Source organism: Megascapheus bottae, chromosome 16 (assembly GCF_031878675.1).
Source record: "Megascapheus bottae isolate mThoBot1 chromosome 16, mThoBot2.hap1, whole genome shotgun sequence".
NCBI lineage: Eukaryota > Metazoa > Chordata > Mammalia > Rodentia > Geomyidae > Megascapheus > Megascapheus bottae.
In genome coordinates, this window is record NC_143524.1 from 21,356,217 (window position 1) to 21,378,809 (window position 22,593).

The 22,593-nt window shown below is 39.2% G+C and overlaps 1 protein-coding gene and 1 long non-coding RNA gene across 3 annotated transcripts in view; both read left to right on the forward strand.

The window, feature by feature from the left end:
• The window catches only part of Fbxo3 (F-box protein 3), a 32,378-nt gene extending 13,535 nt beyond the window's left edge, over positions 1-18,843 (forward strand). Inside the window, exons 4-11 of one of the 2 annotated variants that reach the window (XM_090347904.1) lie at positions 1,591-1,705; positions 2,136-2,340; positions 4,197-4,242; positions 6,089-6,173; positions 7,211-7,333; positions 9,480-9,595; positions 11,016-11,206; positions 17,797-18,843. In XM_090347904.1, coding sequence (XP_090204030.1) covers positions 1,591-1,705; positions 2,136-2,340; positions 4,197-4,242; positions 6,089-6,173; positions 7,211-7,333; positions 9,480-9,595; positions 11,016-11,206; positions 17,797-17,970 — 1,055 coding nt within the window. In that variant the 3' untranslated portion in view covers positions 17,971-18,843. Of the gene's footprint in view, positions 1-1,590; positions 1,706-2,135; positions 2,341-4,196; positions 4,243-6,088; positions 6,174-7,210; positions 7,334-9,479; positions 9,596-11,015; positions 11,207-16,669; positions 16,912-17,796 lie in introns of those variants that run through there. The other variant, XM_090347903.1, reaches the window with a different exon arrangement.
• LOC150052991 (uncharacterized) lies at positions 12,106-14,355 on the forward strand. Its single transcript, XR_016538058.1, has 2 exons — positions 12,106-12,875; positions 13,505-14,355. It is a non-coding gene; the product is annotated as an uncharacterized LOC150052991 (long non-coding RNA).
• Positions 18,844-22,593: the final 3,750 nt, after the last annotated feature.

Below are 22,593 nucleotides of genomic sequence, written 5' to 3' on the forward strand. Positions count from 1 at the left end.
TAGTGGTTCACACCTGTAATCTTGTCTACTCAGAAGGCTAAAACATTAGAATTGTGGTTTGATGACAGCTTGGGCAGGGAAGTCCATGAAACTCTTAGCCCCACTTAACCACTAAAAAGCCAGAAGTGGAGCTGTGGCTCCCTGGCCCAGGGATAATGCCCATGCCCTGAGTTTAAGCCCTAGGGTTGAGAAAGAAAAAAGAAAGAAAAAATGAAGGAAAGAAAGAAAGAGAAAAAAATACTAAAGGTTATTTTAAGCGACTACAACCCATGTACCTCTTCTTGTAGATATATATAAATATCTTTTGCCATTTTAGTTCTGTCACATTATATGTGTGTATGTTGTTAGGCAAGCACTTTAACCACTAGGCCAAACTCCTGGCCGTGTGTATGTTGTTAAATGAAAAAAATCTTATCTGTATAGCAAGTTTAGCCTTTTTGTCATTATAAATGCCCAGTATTAACTCTAATAAAGTTTTGCTTTAGAGTCTGACTTTAATTGAGCCGATCTAGTTTTTTTTTCCCTGCATCTATTTTTAGATGTGTCTGTTGTATATGGTTTTGTGGGGCTTTTTTTGTTTTGTTTTGTTTGTACTCTCACGTACAAAATGATTTCACAGACCTTAGGTGGCCCAAGGGCTGGACAGTTTTCACTCTTGTAAATGAAAGAATATTAAAATACCTTAATTCTAATGGTCTCACTGCTGCCTCTTAAATTATATCTCTTTCGGTAGATAGGGAGGGTGCTATGGATTGAACCCAGGGCCTCACATGTTCGGCAAGTGAGATATATCCCAAGTCATTTTATATTTTATGGTTTTGATTTTCAACATATTCCTGAAAACTTTATTATTTTCTATGTATTTGACATTGTTTTAGATTTTTAAGTTCTTTTTTTGGTATCTTTTTCTTCCTTCCTATAGCCTCATTTTCCTAGCTGAAGAATTCATTATTTCCTTTCGTGAGGGATTGCCGCTGTTGAATGTTGCCTGGTTGTTTTTTTGTTTCCTCCCTTCTTCTCTCCATACTCTCTCTTCCCCTGCCTCCTCCTTTTTCTTCGCTGGCAGCTGAAGCCATGCCCTGTGTTGGTTAGGCACGCACTCTACCACTTGAGGTACACTGCCAGCCTTTCCAGATTTATTTCATCTACACTGTTTATGGATGTATTCACTGGATATAAAATTCTAATCAGCAGTGATTTTTCTCCCACTGCTTTGAAGAGACTGATCATTCTTGTGACTTCTGTTGTTTTTGTTGAAAATTAAAATTTCAGCCTTACTTGTAAGTTAATTATGTTTTTCTCCTTTCTGACTCCCTTTAACATTTCTGTGCTTGACTTTATTTTCTAATGCTTTGTCTAGATAGGATTTTCTAATCATCCTCCTTGCAATTTACAGTGTTTCCCTGTTGAAAGAAACCCAAGATCTTTGCTTTTCTCTGGGCTTCATATGACTTTCAATTACTTTCTCTTCACCATAGCATTCTGTTTTGGACAGAACTCACTTGGCTGTGATTCTTGCACTGCTTAGCTGGTAGGTGGTTAGATATGAGGCTCAGTGTGTCTCATTCTCTGTGTGGTTTGCATTTGCAGAGGGTGCTCGTGAGGAAGACCTAGATGCAGTTGAAGCTCAGATTGGTTGCAAGCTTCCTGATGATTATCGGTGTTCATACCGTATCCACAATGGGCAGAAGTTGGTCGTTCCTGGGTAAAATGCTCAATATTATTATATTTTAATGATGCAAGTTATTTTCTTCTAGAAAGTACATCGTAATTATCCTTGATACATTACAAGAACATAGGACTTTCCCCTTCTTTATAATAACCCAGAAGAGAATATCTATGGCTAGATTTATGTTTTGCCAAAATAAATGTTGCAGTATCACTTCTACCAATACATCTTTATGATTAAGGTCTGACTGGGTTCAATGGTTCACACAGTCCTAGATACTTAGGAGAAAAAGGATCAGTGCTTTGAGGTCACTCATGGCAAAAAATTTGTGAGACCTAATCTCAGTGAAAAATGCTAGACATGCTAGGTGTCTAGCATTGCTTAGGACATTGTCAGTATGAATTGTGCATGGCAAAGGTAAGGCACAGATGTTTATTGATATGTTTTGTGTGTATTTTCTCCTCAGATTGTTGGGAAGTATGGCGCTGTCAAATCACTATCGTTCTGAAGATTTGTTAGATGTCGATACGGCTGCTGGGGGATTCCAGCAGAGACAGGGACTGAAATACTGTCTCCCCTTAACATTTTGCATACATACTGGTTTGAGTCAGTACATAGCTGTGGAAGCTGCAGAGGGTCGAAACAAAAATGAAGTTTTCTACCAATGTCCAGTAAGTAGGAATGTATTTGTGACTTCAGGATACTTTCTGATGGATCATATAAATATGTGCATTTTCTTTCCATTGTTATAGAGTAAGTTTGGAGCATTATACATTTTCATTACTAGAGAGTTAATGTTCTTGCTTAAAGTATGAAACGGTGAAAGAAAATGTCACCTTTGGACAAACAGTGGGTACTGCTGTATTTGAGTCTCTTGATCTGAAATTTTTTTCCCCCTGGTGGGGCTTGAACTCTGGGCCTGGGCGCTCTCCTTGAGCTCTTCAGCTCAAAGCTACTGCCCTACCCTTTGGGCCATAGCATCACTTCTGGTTTTCTGAAGATTAATTGGAGATAAGTATAACGGACTTGAGTGCATAGGCTGGCTTTGAACTGCAATCCTCCAATTTCAGCCTCTTGAGTAGCTAGGATTACAAAGATGAGCCACCAGCGCCCGGCTTGATTCTGAATTCAAAATCCTTTCTTATAACATGACAAACTACATATTTTATTCCTTTAGCTTTTGATTGTGTTCTTTTTTCTTTTTTTTTTTTTTTTTTGGGGTGGGTCATGGGCTTGAATTCTTGGGCCTGGGTGCTGTCCCTGAGCTCTTCAGCTCAAGGCTACCACCACCTTACCCCTTGAGCCACAGCCCCACTAAGAGTCTCACGTTCTTTGGTGCCCAGGCTGGCTTTGAACCGTGATTTTCAAATCTCAACCTCGTCAAAGCTAGGATTACAGGTGTAAGCCACTGCACCCAGCTTTTATTGTGTTCTTGAGGGATAATTTCTTTTTTCTTTTTTTTTTTCTGTATAAACACAAATTTAAGATAAATTTATTGAAGAAAACCTTCATTAACAATGAACAATGAAATTAATGCTTACCATTCTTTAAACACCATATACATTATTAATATATACTGTATATTTCCCATCAATTCCATTCTTAGGCTCAATTTAAGAAACAGAATTGTAACAGGTTGTATACAAAAAATACTCCACTAACAAAGTAGATAAACTGCACAAAACCAGTACAAGTATAATGTGCATAGTGAGATAGCTTGAAGCATCTTTATGGCTTTCTTCAAAATAAACTATTAGGAAAATGAACCCATTTGGGACCTTCTGTTACAGTTGACATATGTAAACTGTTTCACATTTTTTAGGCACTTGCTAACATAATGTTTAATCCCTGAAAAATGAATTTACAAAAAAGAAATTTACATATGAAACAAAAGTTTTTAAAAGTTAACACAAGTAAAGTCTCATACACACCGTTTAAATTAAGCAACCAGTCTTATTAGTGCATGCACAAAACTAAAATGAAATTTTTATGTCAAAAACTCCTGTGCAAAATTTACATAACGAAGTACAAAATGTAGGGGATAATTTCTTTTTTTCTTTTTTCTTTTTTCTTTTTGCCAGTCCTGGGCTTGAGCTCAGGGCCTGAGCACTGTCCTTGAACTTTCTCAAGGCTAGAGCTCTACCACTTGAGCCTCAGCACCATTTCCGGCATTTTTCTATGTATGTGGTACCGAGGAATCGAACCCGGGTCTTTGTGCATGCTAGGCAAGCACTCTACTACTAGGCCAAACTCCCGGCCCCATAAGGGATAATTTCTTAATTTACTATAGCAGTGATAGCTTTTTGTAATTTTATCTTATGGACAAGTGTCTGGTTATCTTCTAACAACCCTAAAGGAAAGTCCTAAACATAGAGCTCGATTTTTAGGAGCAGGATCTGAAGAGTGAGGGCTGAATGCCGATTGGAACCCATATGTTATTTTTATGTTTTGCTTTGTTTCAGAAAAAGATGAAAGTAATGAACAATGAGAAATGTATTAGTTGCTTTTTTTTTTTTTTCTCTTCTAGGACCAAATGGCTCGGAATCCAGCTGCTATTGACATGTTTATCATAGGTAGGGAAAAAAGTTATTCTTTTCCCTTTTTCCTCCTGATTAAAAAAAAAAGGAATTCGTAAAACTTCAGTTAGTTGAGCAGCCAACACTCTTAGGTCTAGATTTGGTAAAGTTTTCTGGCTTGTAAAGTAGCCTCTATGTTCTCATTGGAAAAGCTCTTCTGTTTTGAGTATTGTTTCTATTTTAAAAAAGCGTAAGTTGCACAATCTTATATTCTTAGGCCTCTTCTTGAATTGCAGTGTGCATATAATTCTTTTAACACGTGTGTGCATTGTTTATTGAGCATATTAATACTAAGTTAAACAAGTAGTTACCTAAAGGAACTTCATGTTTTTATTTTTTGTGTCAAATGATTGAATAGTAAGATATTATATATTAGAGACTTAAGAAACAGCAATCTGTTTTTTTTTGTTGTTTTTTTTTTTTTTTCCTTTTTGCCGGTCCTAGACTTGAGCTCAGAGCCTGACCACTGTCCTTGGACATTCTCAAGGCTAGAGCTCTCTCACTTGAGCCTCAGCACCACTTCTGGCTTTTTTCCACGTATGTGGTACCGAGGAATCGAACCCGGGTCTTCGTGCATGCTAGGCAAGCACTCAACCACGCTAGGCCAAACTCCTGGCCCAGAAACAGCAATTTTTTTTTTTTTTTTTTTTTTTTTTTTGCCATTCTTAGGGACTGAACTTAGGGCCTGAGCACTGTCCTTGGACTTTCTCAAGGCTAGAACTCTACCACTTGAGCCACAGCACCACTTTCAGCTTTTTGCTATGTATGTGGTACTGAGGAATCGAACCCGTGTCTTCAGCATGTTAGGCAAACGTTTTTACCATTTGGCCAGATTCCAGGCCCAGAAACAGCAATCTTTGTCACCAGTATAAACTGCATGCTTCATAACTTCTTCCCACAACTAGCTTTCCCTAGTCATGGAAGAATATTTCTTACATTTTAATGAATTTTAGGTTAGTATGCAGGCATGGTTCACTCTTTTGCTAGCTGTCCTATCTCCTCTTACTTAACTTTTACCCACTTAACAGCTTCTGACTATCTGGCTTTTTAAAGGCATTTCTGACACAAAATATCGTCATATAGTAATAGTAGTGAGGGATACTTGCTATAACTCAGTGGTAAAGTATGTGTTTAATCCCCAGCAGTATTTTAATTTTTTTTTTTTAAAGGTGAGAGGAAGTAAGGCTGTGGCTCCAGGGGTAGGGCAGTAATCTTGAGCAGAAGAGCTCAGGGACAGCGTCCAGGCCCAGAGTTCAAGCCCCAGGACCGACAAAAGAAAAAAACAAAACAAAATTAAAAACAAAATTAAGGGGCTGGGAGTTTGGCCTAGTGGTAGAGGGCTTGCCTAGCATGCATGAAGACCCCAGGTTTGATTCCTCAGTACCACATACATGGAAAAAAGCCAGAAGTGGTGCTGAGGCTCAAGTGGTAGAGCTCTAGCCTTGAGAAAGTCCAAGGACAGTGCTCAAGCCCTGAGCTCAAGCCCAGGACTGGCAAAAAAAAATTTAAAAAAAAGGTGAGGGTCTGCAGGAGGTGTCTTTGTTTACATCTTCAAACTAGAATCTTGAACAGAAAACAAATGAATTAGGGACTATGAACAGAAGATACTTATTGTTGTACTAGAAAAAATGTTTTGAAGGTAGCTATTGGAGTCTCTGATGTGAGTTGGGAGAACACTAAGGAAGGATTAAGGTAGATAAAATTGAAAATAGAAACTGAACTGGTTGAGATTAGAAGAATTCTAGAATATTTTAAGCATGGAAAGATTATAATTCATCATCTTGTGTGCATATTTTACAGAAACGATTTGTTCTTTGCTCATTTTCTTCTTTCTGGATTGTAGGTGCTACTTTCACTGACTGGTTTACCTCCTACGTCAATAATGTTGTATCTGGCAGCTTCCCCATCATCAGAGACCAAATTTTCAGGTATTTCATTTAGGACTTTTTGGGGTATAATTCACAAAAAGTTGTCCATCACAGTATGTGAGATGAAGTCTCCCCAAAAGACTAATAACAGAACCTCTTATTTTAAAATCTCCTTTATTCTCACTAAAGTCAAAATGTCTAAGCACTTAACCAACTAGCATCTTTTTCCCTTACCTTGATAAATCAAGAGCAACAAATGACTTTGATTTTAAATCTATGGTTTGGTAGTAGCTACGTTGTTCCTCCTTGTGGAGAAAAAAAGATTGTCAATTGTTTGACTTAAGCAGTAACAAGTCAGCAGCTAATAATTCCTGGCCAATATTATTTATCTTTTTTTATTTTTTGAGTTCAAGTCGTGGGACTTGAACTCTGGGTCTAGGTGCTGTCCCTGAGTTCTTGAGCTAAAGGCTACTGCTCTACCCCTTGAGCCATAGCACCACTTCTGGTTTTCTGGTTGTTAATTGGAAATAAAGAGTCTCATGGACTTTAGTACGTTAGTGCCCGGGCTGGCTTTGAACCTTCTCAGATCTCAGCCTCTTGAGTAGCTAGGATTACAGGTGTGAGCCACAACACCTGGCTTTGTTAATAGAACATTCAGGTGTTGTAATTAGTCCTAGAGGTGATATTAGTTCTCAGTAGCCTTTGTGGCTGAAATAATAGATTAATTATACGTTAAAGGCTTCTAGATTAAAGGCAGGACTAATTATGGGTTTAAATATACTTAGGCAGAGTCAGAGACATCATTTTAACAGATAGTTTGGGTTTTCAGATGTTTGTCAAGCTTTCGTAGGTCTAAAGATGAAATAACCTCTTTCTAGTTTCTATCCATTGTTTGGACCACTGACCATAGATCCTTGATTGCTGTCATTATTGCAGAATCATCACTTTTCTAGTGTAATTGTAATTGTCTATCTTTAGTGGGATTATCTACAAATAGGATTTAAAGTTGCAATGCACCATTGTTTACTTAAATTACATCTTTAAACATTTTATCTTTGGGGAGTTGCCTGATTTTAAATGTTTCTTTTAATTACTAGATACATTCATGATCCAGAGTGTGTAGCAACAACAGGGGATATTACAGTGTCAGTTTCCACGTCCTTTCTGCCAGAACTCAGTTCTATACACCCACCTCACTATTTCTTCACGTACCGAATCAGGTGAGGATTTGTTTTTGGTTTTATTTTTAAATGATATAGTCATAGCTTAGCTGCTCTACTATTCAGCCATGCTTCACGTTCTTTTTGTGCATTGCTTTTTCTTTTAGAAAGGATCTTTATTTTTTTCTGGAGCTTAGACTAATATCCTATTTTATGCTTGCTGAAGTAGCTGAAATGACAAGTGTGCACCACCATACCCAGCCTCTTCTTTGAAATGGGAGTCTCAAACTTCTTTTGCTTGTGATAGCCTAGAACTTTGATCCTCTGATTTCAGCTGGGATGCTGGATGAATGCCATCACAATCAGCTGTTGGTTGAGAAGGGGATCTCTTGAAATTCTTACATGACCTCAAACTGAGATCCTCCAAGACTCAGTTCCCTACGTAACCAGGATTATAGGTGTGAGGTACCTTACTGTGAGGTTGCTAAGTGAGTTGGTTTCTGTTACTGTGACAAAATACTGGAGAAAATAAACTCAGTGACAGAAAGATACATTTTGGTTCATGATTTCAGAACTTTCATCCATAGTCATGTGGCTCTGTTGCATCGGGGCCTGTAAATTGAGGAGCAGATCATCATGGTGGTGGGAATGTGTGGCCGAGTGTAAATGTTCACTTCATGGTAGCCAAGAAGGAGAAATACAGCAAGGGGGTAGGGACAAGATACAGTCTTCAAAGGCATGCCCTCCCCTCTGAATCTGCTAACCGTCTACTCAGCTATGATTTTAAATCTATTCCTTAATGACATTAGCATCCTCATGATCCAATCAGTTCTCAATAGCACCACCAACAGGGTGCCTAGTCTTCAAGACAGGGGCCATTTTCTCCTCTCTCCCTCTCTCCCCTTCTTTTGGTTGGTCACGGCACTGTTCCTGAGCTCTTTTGCTCAAGGCTAGCACTCTACCACTTTGAGTCACAGTGCCACTTCTAGTTTCCTGGTGATTATTTGGAGATAAGAGTCTCACAGACTTTTCCGCCTGGCCTGCTTCAAATCACAATCTTCCTGCTGATTTCAGCCACCTGAGTAGCTGGGATTTACAGATGTGAGCCATCAGCTCACTTATTTTTTGCATATGCACAAGGTATAAAGTTGTATCCCATATTTTGGGAAGTAGGGGCCACTAAGTCTTAATCATCAAAGCTCTATTTTAGTTTTAATGTGTTCTTGAAGCTGTCAAATTACCAAACATAAAACTATGCTTTCAAATTTCATCTGACTATATTTAATTTAAAAGTCTAAAAAATGTATTAAGTACTATGTGTGTATCATATATTGCCATTGTCATTGGAGTTAAATATAAAAATGAATATTTTAAACTTTAATATTCTGTGCTGTAACATTGTTTCAGGAGACAACCCATTGCTTCAGTAGATTAAGGATATTTTGCTTGAAATGCATTTATTCAATACACAAATGATTCATGTATATCTACTAGAAATATTTTAGTAATATATACTTACCTGAAAGCATTTTGAGATTTTGAGATTGTATTTGGTATATTTGGTTGCCTGTGATCTCTCCAAGTATAGACAAAGATGTTTGTTGTTCTAATTGTTTAATTTAGATCCTGCTTAGGATAGAGGCATGTTTAAAATAAAAATATGCACCTATGTTTCTGTGATGCTCAAAGTGAAAGTAAGAGTAGATTCCTAGAAAAGAGGTGACACTGATAGCTTTGAGAAATAGTCTGAGCGTAACTCCAGTTATTAGTGACATTTTGTTTTGTGCTTTTTTAGAACCTAATGGAGAAAAGGACAAGGCTCTGTAGTTTTTTGATGAGTGAAAGAATTTCAGTTCTTTAGAAGTCATTTGTGATACTATTCTAGAAATCATTTCCAAAGGAATCTGCTGGACCAGAGAAGAATAATTCCCATGGTTTTGTGTATTCCAGTTGCCTTTCCCATTGCTGATGTTCACTGAAAGTTAAAGGCATAATAGACTGAAAGCATTTCTGTGGGAAATTAAGCTAAAGAAAGCAATATCTTGGAGAACTTAGAAAAAAAGTAAATGACTAACATAAACCTTGGATTGAATTTCTTTTGGAAGTATCCTTTTCTGTTATTCATCTTAATACAGTAGCTCTTAAAGCCAAGAAAACAAATGGATAGACCAGATTTATGTCTTCACCATTCCACTCCTTTCTCCAGGATTGAAATGTCAAAGGATGCTCTTCCTGAGAAGGCTTGTCAGTTGGCCAGCCGCTATTGGAGAATAACAAATGCTGAAGGAGATGTAGAAGAAGTTCAGGGGCCTGGAGTAGTTGGTACGTAACCCAAGATTTAAATGTATGGCTCACTTCCTTCATAGATTTCACATCCACAAATATATTACATGAAAGCTACTATTCTATTATTGTAGCTTTATAACACTAACTTTTCTGAAACTAAAGCAAACTTATTTAGAGATTGATTTTTCCTTTCTGTGGATCACCTGAGATTCCTTGCCTATTCTTGCAGTATTTTGTTTTTATGTTTGTTTCTGTATTTTAGTGATGCTATGGGTTAAACTCTGGGCCTTGGACTTTACTCATTAGGCAAACTCTACCATTGTGCTACATCCCCAGTACTTTCCTTTTTAGTTATTTTTTTCAGGTCAAGTCAGAGCCTGCCTGAACTATGATCTTCTTCCTCCTTTATACCTCCCACCTAGCTAGGATGATAGGCGAGCATTACCCTGCCCAGCTTTTTTGAGTTAAGATAGTCTCTTGAACCTTTTGTTAGCACTGCTCTTGAGCTGCATTCTCCCAATCCCAGAACTCACAAGTAGGGATTATAGGTATGTGCCGTTGTACCTCGTTTATTATCTATTTATACGGTTATACTCTGTATTCTGTGAATTAGATGGCATATAACAGCAAGAAAATAAATTTCACATTGGTAATCTTGAAGTTTGGAGGAAATTGTTGAAATTCATAGCACAGATTTTTTTTTTCTTACTATGTGGAATTCATTTACCTCAGTTCTGGTTACCATTTATATTGAGTTTTTTTGTTTTTTGGTAAGTTATGATTATCCTATATTTCTGGGCCATCAGATTCTTCGGGTTTAAACATGTATTTCAGGAAAATAATATCCTGAAGTTATAAACTTCTGTTATCAGCAGAATTATAAAACTCAGGAGTTTTTCTTGTTTGTCATGTGGTACTGGGGAGTGTGTCCAGGGCCGTGCAAATGCTAGGCGTTTACTTTACCACTGAACTAAACCCCTATTCCAGAACTCGGTTTTCCAGTTCATTACCATGAACACGTTCATGGGCTACATGTGTACTTAATGACCTTTTTTTTTTTTTTTGACTTATTTACAGACCCAGTGTTATTTAAAATGTAATTCCGGGAGTTTGGCCTAGTGGTAGAGTGCTTGCCTAGCATGCACAAGGACCTGGGTTCGATTCTTTGGTACCACATGCATAGAAAAAAGCTGGAAGTGGTGCTGAGGCTCAAGTGGTAGAGCTCTAACCTTGAGAAAGTCCAAGGACAGTGCTCACGCCCTGAGCTATAAAGCCCAGGACTGGCAAAAAAAAAAAAAAAAGTAATTCTTTCTCATTTTTTGATCCATTGGTATAAGGACACTTCCTTACAACTGCTGTTTTGTCTGGTCTAAACACTTAGGATGTGTCTTTACAATTTCTTGTTTTAGTCTCTTGCTAGGAAATGCTACCCTATGGTTTCTTGTTTTCTCTGCAGGTGAATTCCCCATCATCAGCCCAGGTCGAGTATATGAGTACACTAGCTGTACTACATTCTCGACAACTTCAGGCTATATGGAAGGTTATTATATCTTCCACTTCCTGTACTTTAAAGACAAGATCTTTAATGTTGCCATTCCCCGATTCCACATGGCATGTCCAACATTCAGGGTGTCTATAGCGCGATTGGTAAGTTAAAAGTTTCCTCTATTGCTGGCTTACCTGACTGTAGAATTAACTCTACAGAAGATCTTCGTTTATTCAGACAAAGGGCTTATAAATGCTGCTCTAGAAAATTTGGTCATTCTTAGGCAGTGTCTTGGGGGCCATATGAGTATGTTGGGAATCATAGTTTACTTTTTTTTTTTTTTCCAGTTGTGGGGCTTGAACTCAGGGCCTGAGCACTGTCCTCGGATTTTTCTCAAGGCCAGAGCTCTACCACTTGAGCCTCAGCACCACTTCCAGCTTTTTTTTCTATGTATGTGTTACCGAGGAATCGAACCCAGGCCTTTGTGCATACTAGGCAAGCACTCTACCATTAGGCCAAACTCCTGACCCCATAGTTTACTTTTAACAGCTAAGCTAAGCTCCTCATACTTCAACCAGAGAAACTCTTGTGTTGCCTATTTTAAAGATTTAGCTCCATGGACTACATATATTAGAATATGAGAAGTGCCACACTAGATCAGTTAGAATTGGCTTTATTCAGAATCACTGAGTGTTTGACAGTTTACTCCCTGACTTCTACAGCTCTCTGGCGTACTTTCCAGCCTATATTATGACCTATGATCTATTGTCTCACAGCCTAGATCAGTGAGTAGGAAATGAATTGTATAGATATTGTGTAGAAGAGTGGCCAAGATTAAATTTCTCTGATAACAGATTGATAAGTTTGGAAGTCTGCTCAGGAGCAAAGTAGCACCTTTAGTCATTTCCACTCTCATTGTTAGGATCATGAGCCACAGGAAATATTGCCAGGCAGTGGCAGAGGCCCAAACTACCGTATCTCTTCAAACCTTCTTTGGATTGGTCTTAGGAATCGAGGCAAGGGCATAAATGGGGCAGGGAATTTGGAAATCTCTAGCTGTGCCAATTGTACTGATACCAGAGTCACCCTCAAGTCCATAAGGAATGTCCTTTCTGTTGTACACCAACAGCATGAAATGATACTTAAGGCCATTGATAAAACTGGGGGGCTGGGGGTGGCTTCTTGTGGATTTTGCCTCTTTGTGAACCTGACTGGACTGGCCATATCTCAGAATCATAGTAAGTAGTGGCCTCTTGCCTTAGTGCCATGACAGGATCTGAACATAGGAAACCTAAAGGTGACTGACTTAATTCTTCTATGAAAGAAGCTACTTCTCTTTACCCATTTCTACAAGATACTTTCTTCCAGAAGCTGTAGAGCAGAAATTTTAGGGGTGGGGGTACAGTATTGGGTTTTTTTTTAACTCAATCTCAAACTTGTTAGACAAGTACTCTGCCACTTGAGCCACATCCCACTTTTCTCTTTTCTCCCTTCCTCCCTCCCTCCCTCCCTCTCTCCCCCTAGCCCTCCCCCCCTTTTTCTTTCTTTTGCCTTACTTGATTTCATTAAGCCTGGAGGAAGAGGAGATTTTAACTCTCACTTTCTGCATGGGAAGCAGTAAATGTTTCTCCTTCAGTTTTTCCCTAAAATAAATCCTTGCTAAACTTAAAAGATAAAATTACAAGGAAAAAATTTCTTACAGTGTTTTTGCTAAAACTCCTCATTTAGCAAACAAACAGATTTCCTCTAGAGATGACTCCAAAGGAAACCTAATGTGTGGACGTGCACTTTTAGCAGTCTCTTTCTGGGATCATTTGTCAAGTCAAGCAGGTATATGTTTACAACTTCACTTTTAGGGTTACCTTCTGGGGCAAGTATAATAGTAGCCTCAACGTTATGGGCGATGAAAGGATTAGGTAATGAGGCTCTAGTGTACAATAGGGATAAAATAGTCCATCTAGTGTGCACCTGAGTTGTTGGCCTTGAACATTAAGAAAATGCTCTTTAGCTCCTGGGATGGCCCATGTGTTAGAGGTGAGTGGGTGGATGGGTTAGAGGTCAGTCTGGCAGATGCATGTGATGTTAGCCTGACCCACAGAGACACAGAGATGGAGTCCCACCTCCAGTTTGGAAGGGAAAGGGTGATAGTGAAACTTTAGGCCATTGTACTTATAGTCTAATGCAAAGGGCCTGTAGTCTGAATTTGGAAGCAAAGTTTTAGCTTTCTTCCCATGGAGAAATGATAGAAAGTTTCACTTACTAGGAATTTGCTTCTCCTTGTAACAGACTTCCATATTTGACTAGCCCAGTTGTCTGTATGAGCTCCGTATCATCTTGTCTTTAAATGGTTGATACTCAGCAGAGAAGCTATCTGGGAATGGAGTTTTCTATATGGGAAAAAATTTAAAATATGAATTTATTTCTTGAATATTCATATTTTCTATTTCTTCTTCTTTCAGTTTTGGTAATTTGTGCCTTTCAAGGAATTTATCCATATCATCTAAATGTTGAATATATTGATGTAAAGTTATTCCTAATAGTTTTTTGATATCCTTTTAATGGCTACAAGAGCTGTAGTTATAAATCCTTGGTTCTTAATACTGGTAACTTGTATCTTCTGCTTTTTTCCATCACATGATTATTATCATTCTTAATGATCATTTAAAGGAACAACTTTTGGTTTTACTGATTTTTTTCTCTATTTGCATATTTCTACCACATTTATTTCTGCCATTGTCTATATTTCTCTTCTACTTTCTTTGGGTATTGTTTTTCCCTAGCTTTTTAAGGTAGAAGTTTTGATTATCAATGTTAGGCCTTTCTTCTCTAAGCACTGTTTTAATTGAACTTCACAAGTTTTGATGTGCTGTGCTTTGGTTAATATCCAGTTCAAAGGATTTTTGAACTCAGATTTCCCTTGTAAACTTAATTTTGATTTGTGGCTTTTGTAGAAATGTGTTAACTTCCACACATTTGGAAATTTTGAATTATCCTTTGGTTATTGATTTCCAATTTTATTGTGGTTAGAGAACTTATTGTGTACCTCTAGTACTTTTAAATGTTTTATGGCCCAATATTATGTAAAGACTATGTATCTTGCTAAATGATCTCTGTGTGTATTTGAAAAAAATGTATATTCTGTCATGTGGGGGAATACTGTTCTACAAGTGACAGGTCAAACTGGTTGATTAGTTGACAGAGTTTGTTTTTATGTCATCTGTATATTCATTGCTTTTTTTGTTGCTGTTGTTTTATTCTGTCAGCTACTGAAAATTGTTGAAATCTCCCACTAAAATTATGATTATATCTATTTCTCTTTGTTAGATTTGCCTCATGTATTTTGAAGTTTTATAATTGTGTGCCAGTATGCTTAGAATTTTTATATCTTTTTGATGATGTGATTCTTTGACAGTTATTAAAATCTCCTTCTTCCAATCCCATTCCTTGGCCTCAAGTTTAAAGAGCATTGAGGTTTGTTTTGGCAGACAGTTGGGATACTTTTGGGTCAGCTTGAGGCCATTCATGTTTACTTTTAATATTTGTTAGATGTGAGAAAAGTCATCTTTATTGCCATAGTACAGTGGTTTCCATGCATTTTAATCTCAGACCCTTAGGATGCCTAAAACTCCCTGATGGCTTCAACCAAACTCTTGCTTAGATGGATTACTTTGGTACTTACTATACTAGAAATTAAAACTGAGAAGTCTTACTAGATTCTTTTAAAACAATAATAAATCCATTACATGCTTAACCCTCCTTCAACCATGTGTTTACTTACGTAGTCTTAGTTTCTGCCTAATCACATGTAAAAATATAATAAATTGTTAGAGAATGTTTTCTCTAAAGAGTGGGAAATCAATAAAACAAAGAATAATTCAGGACTTATTACCAACATTAAAAAAGACCATGGGGGCCAGGAGTTTGGCCTAATGGTAGAGTGCTTGCCTACCATGCACAAAGATCCAGGTTTGATTTCTCGGTACCACATACACAGAAAAAAGCCAGAAGTAGTGCGGTGGCTCAAGTGGTAGACCTCTAGCCTTGAGAAAACTCAAGGACAGTGCTCAGACCCTGAGCCCAAGCCCAGGACTGGCAAAAAAAAAAGACCTTGGGAGGTTATATTTGTTGACTTTTTTTTGTTTGTGTTTGTTTTCTTGATATGGAAGTTGAATCATTTAGTTTCTCCCCTACCCTCTTCCAGCCTGATGGACTAGCAGGCTTAGGAATTCTTCATACTTTGCAGGTTGGAAACACTGGGCACTTTTGGTTGGTCTTGTTCTATTCCTTGGTGTAGGTAGTATTTTTTTGTGTGTGCTTATGTGAGGGCATTGCAGGGCCTATCACTCAACATCCATCTTTATTTTGGTTCCCTTTTCACTTAGTAGCCTTTAACAGGAATGTCTTCTTTAGCATAATTGATAATCATGCTACCTGGATATCATGCTTTGTCACTTCTGAAGTCTTCCACATTATGCATTTGAATCTCCTTCTGAGATCCAAAGACTTCATCGACTCAGTTTAAAAAGAACATCCAAATAAACAAATAATGAAATATAAATCATGCCATGTCTAAAATATCATACCTTTTTTGTTACTGTCCTTGTGTTACATCCTAAGTGACATAATTCCTTTCTCCTATATTCATTTGTTCATTCAGCATTTGAGTACTGTAGCAGCCAATATGATCAAACTCCTGCCTTGGAATTCACATTCTAATTGGAAGAGACAAACTGTAATACTGTAATAAGTGAACACTATCTGCATGTGTCAAGTAGTAACAAGTGCCATGGAGAAAAACCATAGTGTAGGGAGTAGAAGGAGTATATTACTACCATCTAATATAAAGGATACCAGGTAGGGGAAAGCCTTGGTGACATGTAAACTGAGGCACAAAATGATGGAGGGAGCCAAATAGATATGGGCAGGAAGAATGTTCAGCCAAAGGAGCAGCAGATTGGAGTTCCTGACATGCTTTGGGCTTAGTGCCCTTAAACCAATGAACCTGGTTCTATTCCCTGGGAGCCAGGGGTTTAAAGGTGAGATCAGACAGCGGAAGAGAGATCAGCGGATCATGTAATGCTGGTAAAAGTCTTGATGGAGGCTAAGCATGATAGCACATGTCCTGTAATCACAGAATGAGGAAGTTGAAGGCAGGAGAAGCTCAAGTTTAAGGCCAGCATGGCCTTAACAGCCATATCTCAAAGAAACAGACCAAAAAGTCTTGGTGGGAAGACTTTCCTAGTCTCATGCACCAACTTTTTCTCTGAAACCAGTTAAGATTCTGGCTGATGTTGCAGCTCCAAGTCTTCAGATGTGTGTGAGAGAAAATTGTCAGTCAAGTAATCAAGGCTTGGTTAGAGTGTACTAGTTGAGCAGAGTTGCAGTTTCTAGATGTTCAGATGCTGTGTGTTCCTCCCTGCTGCCCTCCTCTGGTACCTCCAACAAGGTAATTTAAAAGTACAAGCTACCCTTTTCCCCATTAGTGATGTACTTTTGAAAATTGGCTAAGTGACACTTGAGAAGCTAGTTCTCTGGACCACATGCCACATGCATTTGGTGCTCTGATCCATTGTGTAACAAATCGAACTACCAGAAGCTGCCATGCTAAATCACTCCTCACACAGACAGGAAGAAGCACCCAGGAGCCCCAGATGTTTGTCTGCAGATGTGTGGATCATCCCAGTCCAAGTACCAGACGTGTGAATGAAGAAGCACCCCCCGAGGAGACTGATGCCAGTTCCAGCGATCATCCAGCTGTACCCCAAGCTAGAGGCACCCCGTTGGTGCTTCCCAAATACCAACCATAGCAACCAAGAAAGAATAAATGACTGTTGTTGTATAAGCCACTGAAAAAATAAAATAATTTATTTCAAAACAAGAGGCTATTGATGTTTGAATTAAAACCATGAGTATAGCAGGAGCGCAATACAAATCTTCCAGACCTCTGACAGTACATACAAGCTACCAGCAGAGGTCATTCCAGATTAGCATTTTCACATTCTCTTTTCCATCTATATGGATTAGTAAAAAATGGTTTTCTTAAAAAAACACATTAGTATGGTAAATTCAGCCTTTATCTTGGCTTATTAGCTGTGATTTATTTGCTACCTCGTGTGATAAACAGGTTATCTTAAACATATTTGCCAATACAACCATACTAAGTATTATTGAACACATGGAACACTACATTATAGTGTCTGCAGGTGTGTTATGGAATTGCACATTGTTTATGGCTGTGGAAACTCAGCTGGCATGTCTCGTGTGCATTTTAGGTTATAGAATGACTTTCAAAAAAGTTCCTGGATGGCTGGGAGTATGGCCTAGTGGTAGAATGCTTGCCTAGCATGCATGAAGCCCTGGGTTCGATTTCTTGGTACCACACACACAGAAAAATCTGGAAGTGGTGCTGTGCCTCAAGTGGTAGAGCACTAACCTTGAGAAAGCTCAAGGATAGTGCTCAGGCCCTGATTTCAAGTCCCAAGAACAGGGGACAGGGGAGCGGGGAAGCTCTTGTCTCCCATCCAAGTACTAACCAGGCCCAACCCTGCTTAGCTGACGAGATCGGGCGCGTTCAGGGTGGTATGGCTGTAGACAATGGGGGAGCTCTTGTACGTTCCTTTTTCCTAATTTTTAAAATTCCCCTTTGTATTTGTACAAAAAGGGTTTCAAATCAACAAATTGGTTTATAAGTACAATGCGTCTTGGTCAATATTACCTATTCTTCTTATCAAAAGATTGTTTTTCTCTTTAGGAAATGGGTCCTGATAAACATGAAGAGATGGAAGAGGAAGAGGAGGAGGAGGAGGAAGAGGAAGAGGAGGATTCTGCAGATATGGAAGACACAGATGAAGAGGAAGAGGAAGAAAGGCCAAGAAGGGTCTTTGATGTCCCCATTCCCAGGCGTCATTGCTCACGTCTACTTTAGGTTGCTTTCTGCTGACTAAAGCTCTAGATGGTCCCTAACCTGTTAAGAGTTTTCAATAATGTCAAGAGTGGAATTGTGCTCAGCATATAGCAGGCAAATAGCATGAAATATAGCCCTGGTGCTGTGTTAGGAGTTGGGTTGTTTTCATTTGCTTTATGGTTTTGAGTAGAGGGGAGAAATGGGACTATATTTTTTTTCTCTTCCAGGTCTATAGCTAAGGAACAGACATTTGTTTAAAAAAATATTTTCTACTTAGAATAGAAATGCAAAGGAATTATTTTGAATAAGCATTTCAAATGTGGCAGAAATAGCTACATAAGGATAGAAAAAATGGTTCTGTGGAAAGACTTGGAGTTGTGAGTTATTTTGAAATAAGTAAAGTTTGGGGGCCAGGAGTTTGGCCTACTGGTAGAGTGATTACCTACCATGCACGAAGACCCAAGGATCTTGGTTCCTTGGTACCACATACATAGAAAAAAGGCAGAAATGGTGCTGTGATTCAAGTGGTAGAGCCTTGAGAAAACCCAACAACAGTGCTCAAGTGCTGAACTCAAGCCCAGGACTGGCCAAAAAAAAAAAAAGAAGTAAAGTTTGTAATTAGGTATTCCATTAAGCAATTCCTAATATTTTATCCAGTTGACTAACTCGAACTCTAATGGCTTATCTTTTCTTAAACAATCTATACGTGAATTGAAACCACCACATTCTAAACAAAGTTTTCTTCATTACAACTTGAATTTAAGGTCTTCAATATGATCTTAAGTTTAAGTTAAAAAATCCTCATGCTGACCTTGGTTATTTACAGATGCATTATTTTAAAGTGTGTAAAAGTATATACTGTCGGGGTTTTTTTTACTGACAAGATTCCTCATATTGTCTCATGGATTCTAAATTTGTAAATATTCTATTTTGTTTCTCTTTTATCCACTTTGTTAGGATTAAGGATGCTTTCCTGAAACACAGTTTGTTTTTTGTTTTTGTCAGTATATAATTGGGTTTGGAATGAAATCCTCCAAGTGTTAAGAGCTTACATTTTACAAATTCGGGTTTCAATCTTGTATTCCGTGTTATTGCCCATTTCCCATAAATTAATTAATAAGCCTTTACTCTTGAGATAGAAAGTATGGTTGATACTTGTTGGCTCACCACCTGAGTACATAAATCAGTCAGGCATCCTGACTTTGTGCCCCACCATCCATTTTCCCCAACTAGGAAAAGCAGTGAGAGAAGGGTGCAATATTGAGATCTAAACAGGAAGGCACACTTTTTCTTACAGATTGAGACATCAAAAGGGTTTCCTCCTTTATTCCCATGTTTTCTGTCAGTCCCTTATTGTGCAACAATGATTCCATCAGCCACAGACCACATAGACACTAGGTACTGGACGCAGCCTTGTACATCTCCTATTTATAGTGGCAAAGCATCGTTTTCTCCTGTGCTGGATTTAAACTTTAATTTTGTTCATATCGATCCCTAAACATATGAAATTCTCTGCTGTGCCATTCGGAGGCTCCATGTAGTGAGTGCCCTGGGACTTAAAAGGACTCCGGAAGTGGAAGGAAAGTCAGTGATGGTTCTTGCTGAGCAGTCATTCCATGATACCTATGACCGAAAGAACTAGAAGGAAGTGATAGACTCTCTTGAAGTCTGCTTCACCAGAGGTAATGAGGTGTGAAGGTTGAGGAGAGGTTCCTATCAGATACAAAGAAACAACTAGTGACCTGAACAAATGACTCAGAAAGGTCTCTTCTTCAGCACCATGGTAATCATGGCCAAAGCAAAGAGTGTGCTTATAATGTTGAGACTGTACCTGACAAGGATATTGAATTAGCTATCAGTTCTGTGTGGTTTAGACCATTCAAGAGGTGTTTGTAGCTGGGGCTTGAGCCTATAATTTTAGCTGCTTAGAAGGCTGAGAATTAAGGGTTGTTGTTTAACACCAGCTGAGGCAGGAAAGTGTATAAGACTCAAGACACTTTCAAGTAACCCGAAAAAAGCTGAAAGTGGAGGTGTGGCTCAAATAGCAGAGTGCCATGTTAAGCAATAAAAGGAGAGAGAATGTCCAGGCCCCAAGTTCAAACCCCAGTACCAGCACACACACAAAATAATGAAATAAAGGGGATATGCCAGACTGGTGCCTCATGCCTATAACCTAGCTAATCAAGAGGCTGAGATCAGAGGATCATGGTTCAAAGCCTGCCCAGCCAGAAAAGTCTATGAGACGCTTATCTTCAAATAAAATGATAGAAAAAGCCAGAAGTGGTGGTGTGGTTCAAGTGGTAGCATGCTAGCCTTCAGCAAAAGGAGCTCACGGGCAGCAGCCTGGCCCAGAGTTCAAGCTCCAGGACTGGCATGATTGGCAGGGTGGGGAGAGGGAAAGTGGTAGTGATAGATGAAAATATGTTCTTAAAAGGATTCACTTGCTGTTCTAATACATACATATATATATATATATATATATTTTTTTTTTTTTGCCAGTCCTAGAGCATGAACTCGGGGTCTGAGCACTGTCCTTGGACTTTCTCAAGGCTAGAGTTTTACCACTTGTGCCACAGCACCACTTCTGGCTTTTTCTATGTGTATGGTAGCAAGGAATTGAACCCTGGTCTTTGTGCATGCTAGGGACGTACTCTTACCACTAGGCCAAACTCTCAGCCCTGTTCTAATATAATTTTTAGAATTATAAATACAATATAAACATTGTATAGTATGAATATGTGTGTGTGTGTGTGTGTGTGTGTGTGTGTGTTTCCCAGTTCTGAGAAATTAACCCAAAGCCTTGCAAGTGGTCTACTGCTTGAGCCATGCATCTTGTCTTCAATGCCTTAACATCTTAATCATTCAAGTATGAGGAAGCAAAAGTCACTCTGGAAAAAATGGTTCCCAAACATGTAGCCACTATGGATTTTTTGTTCATATATAAAATATTTAAATCATGCTGGAATAGCTTAAGTAATAGTATCTGCCCAACAAGATTGAAATCATGAATTCAAACATAAGTAGTAGTAATTCCTTTCTAAATTTTTCATATGATTTCTTTTAGTTGCTGACTCTGGCTTGTTTGCAGATGTTTTCTGATTTTTCTGTCAGCTTGTTCTAACCTATCACAGTATGTTTGTATGCTTTGGCAGAAATGGAATTTGAACTCAGAACCTCTGACTAGTAGACACTCTGCCACTTGAACCATGACTCTTTTTGTACTTTAGTTTTTCAGACTTGTGTTTTGGTCTAAATAGGATCTCATGTTCGTTTTTTGTTTTGTTTTTGCCCTAGGCTGGCCTCAGACGCCTATCCTCCCAGCTATGCCGCCTGCATAGCTGGACTATCAGGCATACATGCCACTGTGCCCCACTTGTTGGTGGAGATGAGAGTCTTATTTCCCTGAGTCTGCCTTGAGCCACTTATCCTTGTGCTGTCTTGCTTCCCAAGTACTGGAATTACAAGTGTGAGCTGCCACAACTGGTAACTTTGTGCTTTTGGTGGGTGGTGGTGGTAGTTTTGTTGGTTTTTAACATGCAAGAGAAATTACTGTTAAAATACATTTTCCAGGAATATCCTTCCAGTAAACACAGATCATTAAAAATGTAGTGGATAACTTCCACTTGAAATTGTTTCAACATGTGAAACATACATATTTGTGTCACTTAAATGTTAGGATGTCCTTCTGGCCATTGGATGGCCTTTGTTGGCTTCTTCCTAGCTCAGTACACATGACGTTACTGAAAGCAGGAGGAAAAGTCTAAAAGCAGTTCCTTCATTTGAAAGGAACTTCACATTTTTTAAACTCTCAGTGTATAACACACAGGATTCATTGTGCTATTTTAACAATGTCACCATTGAAGAACTGAAGAACTCTAACCCAGCCATGGACTGTTAGTGAACGTAGGCCTTTCTTGTGAAAATCAGCACATACTATCCTTGCTAAGAGGACAGGTGGTGGCCATATCTTCCATTTGGTTAAAGATGCGTTAACAGGGGACCCCCCCCCCCTCCTGTGGGCTGGTTGCATAGACTAGTGGTAGAGCGCTCACCTAGCATGCACGAAAGCCTGGGTTCGATGCCTCAGTACCCCATACACAGAAAAAGCCGCAAGTGGCGTTCTGGCTGGAGTGGCAGAGCGCTAGCCTCGAGCAGTGTGCAAGCGCAGTGCCTGCTGTCTTCTTTACACCAACTATTCTCCTCCAGATATGTTACTGGCTTCTGCTCCGCAGCGCCTTGTGTGGGGGTGGTTCTGTTGGCCTGGACCGCCCTCGCCCGCTCACTTTATCCTACCGGAGCAGCTGAGTCATCCAGCGGCTTCGAATGGCAAAAGCCCACCCCGATAAGCGGCGCGGCTCAGTTCCCGGGATGGCGGGCGCGTGGGCTTTCTTTCTGCTGCTGCTGCTGCGGTATGGAGCTTGAACTGGGGCACGACCCCCTTCGCCTCTTCGTTCCAGGCCGGCGCTCTCGTGTTTGCGCTACAGCTCATTTCCAGGCTCTCAGCCTTTCCTGCCTGGCCTGGCTTTGAACCGAGACCCGCAGATTCTCTCTCCGCCCACCCCATAAAGCTGTACACGCGTAACAATTTGTCCTGGTGGCCGCCGCGGGGCCGCAGACCTGAGCGGAGGGACGACGCGGGAACAC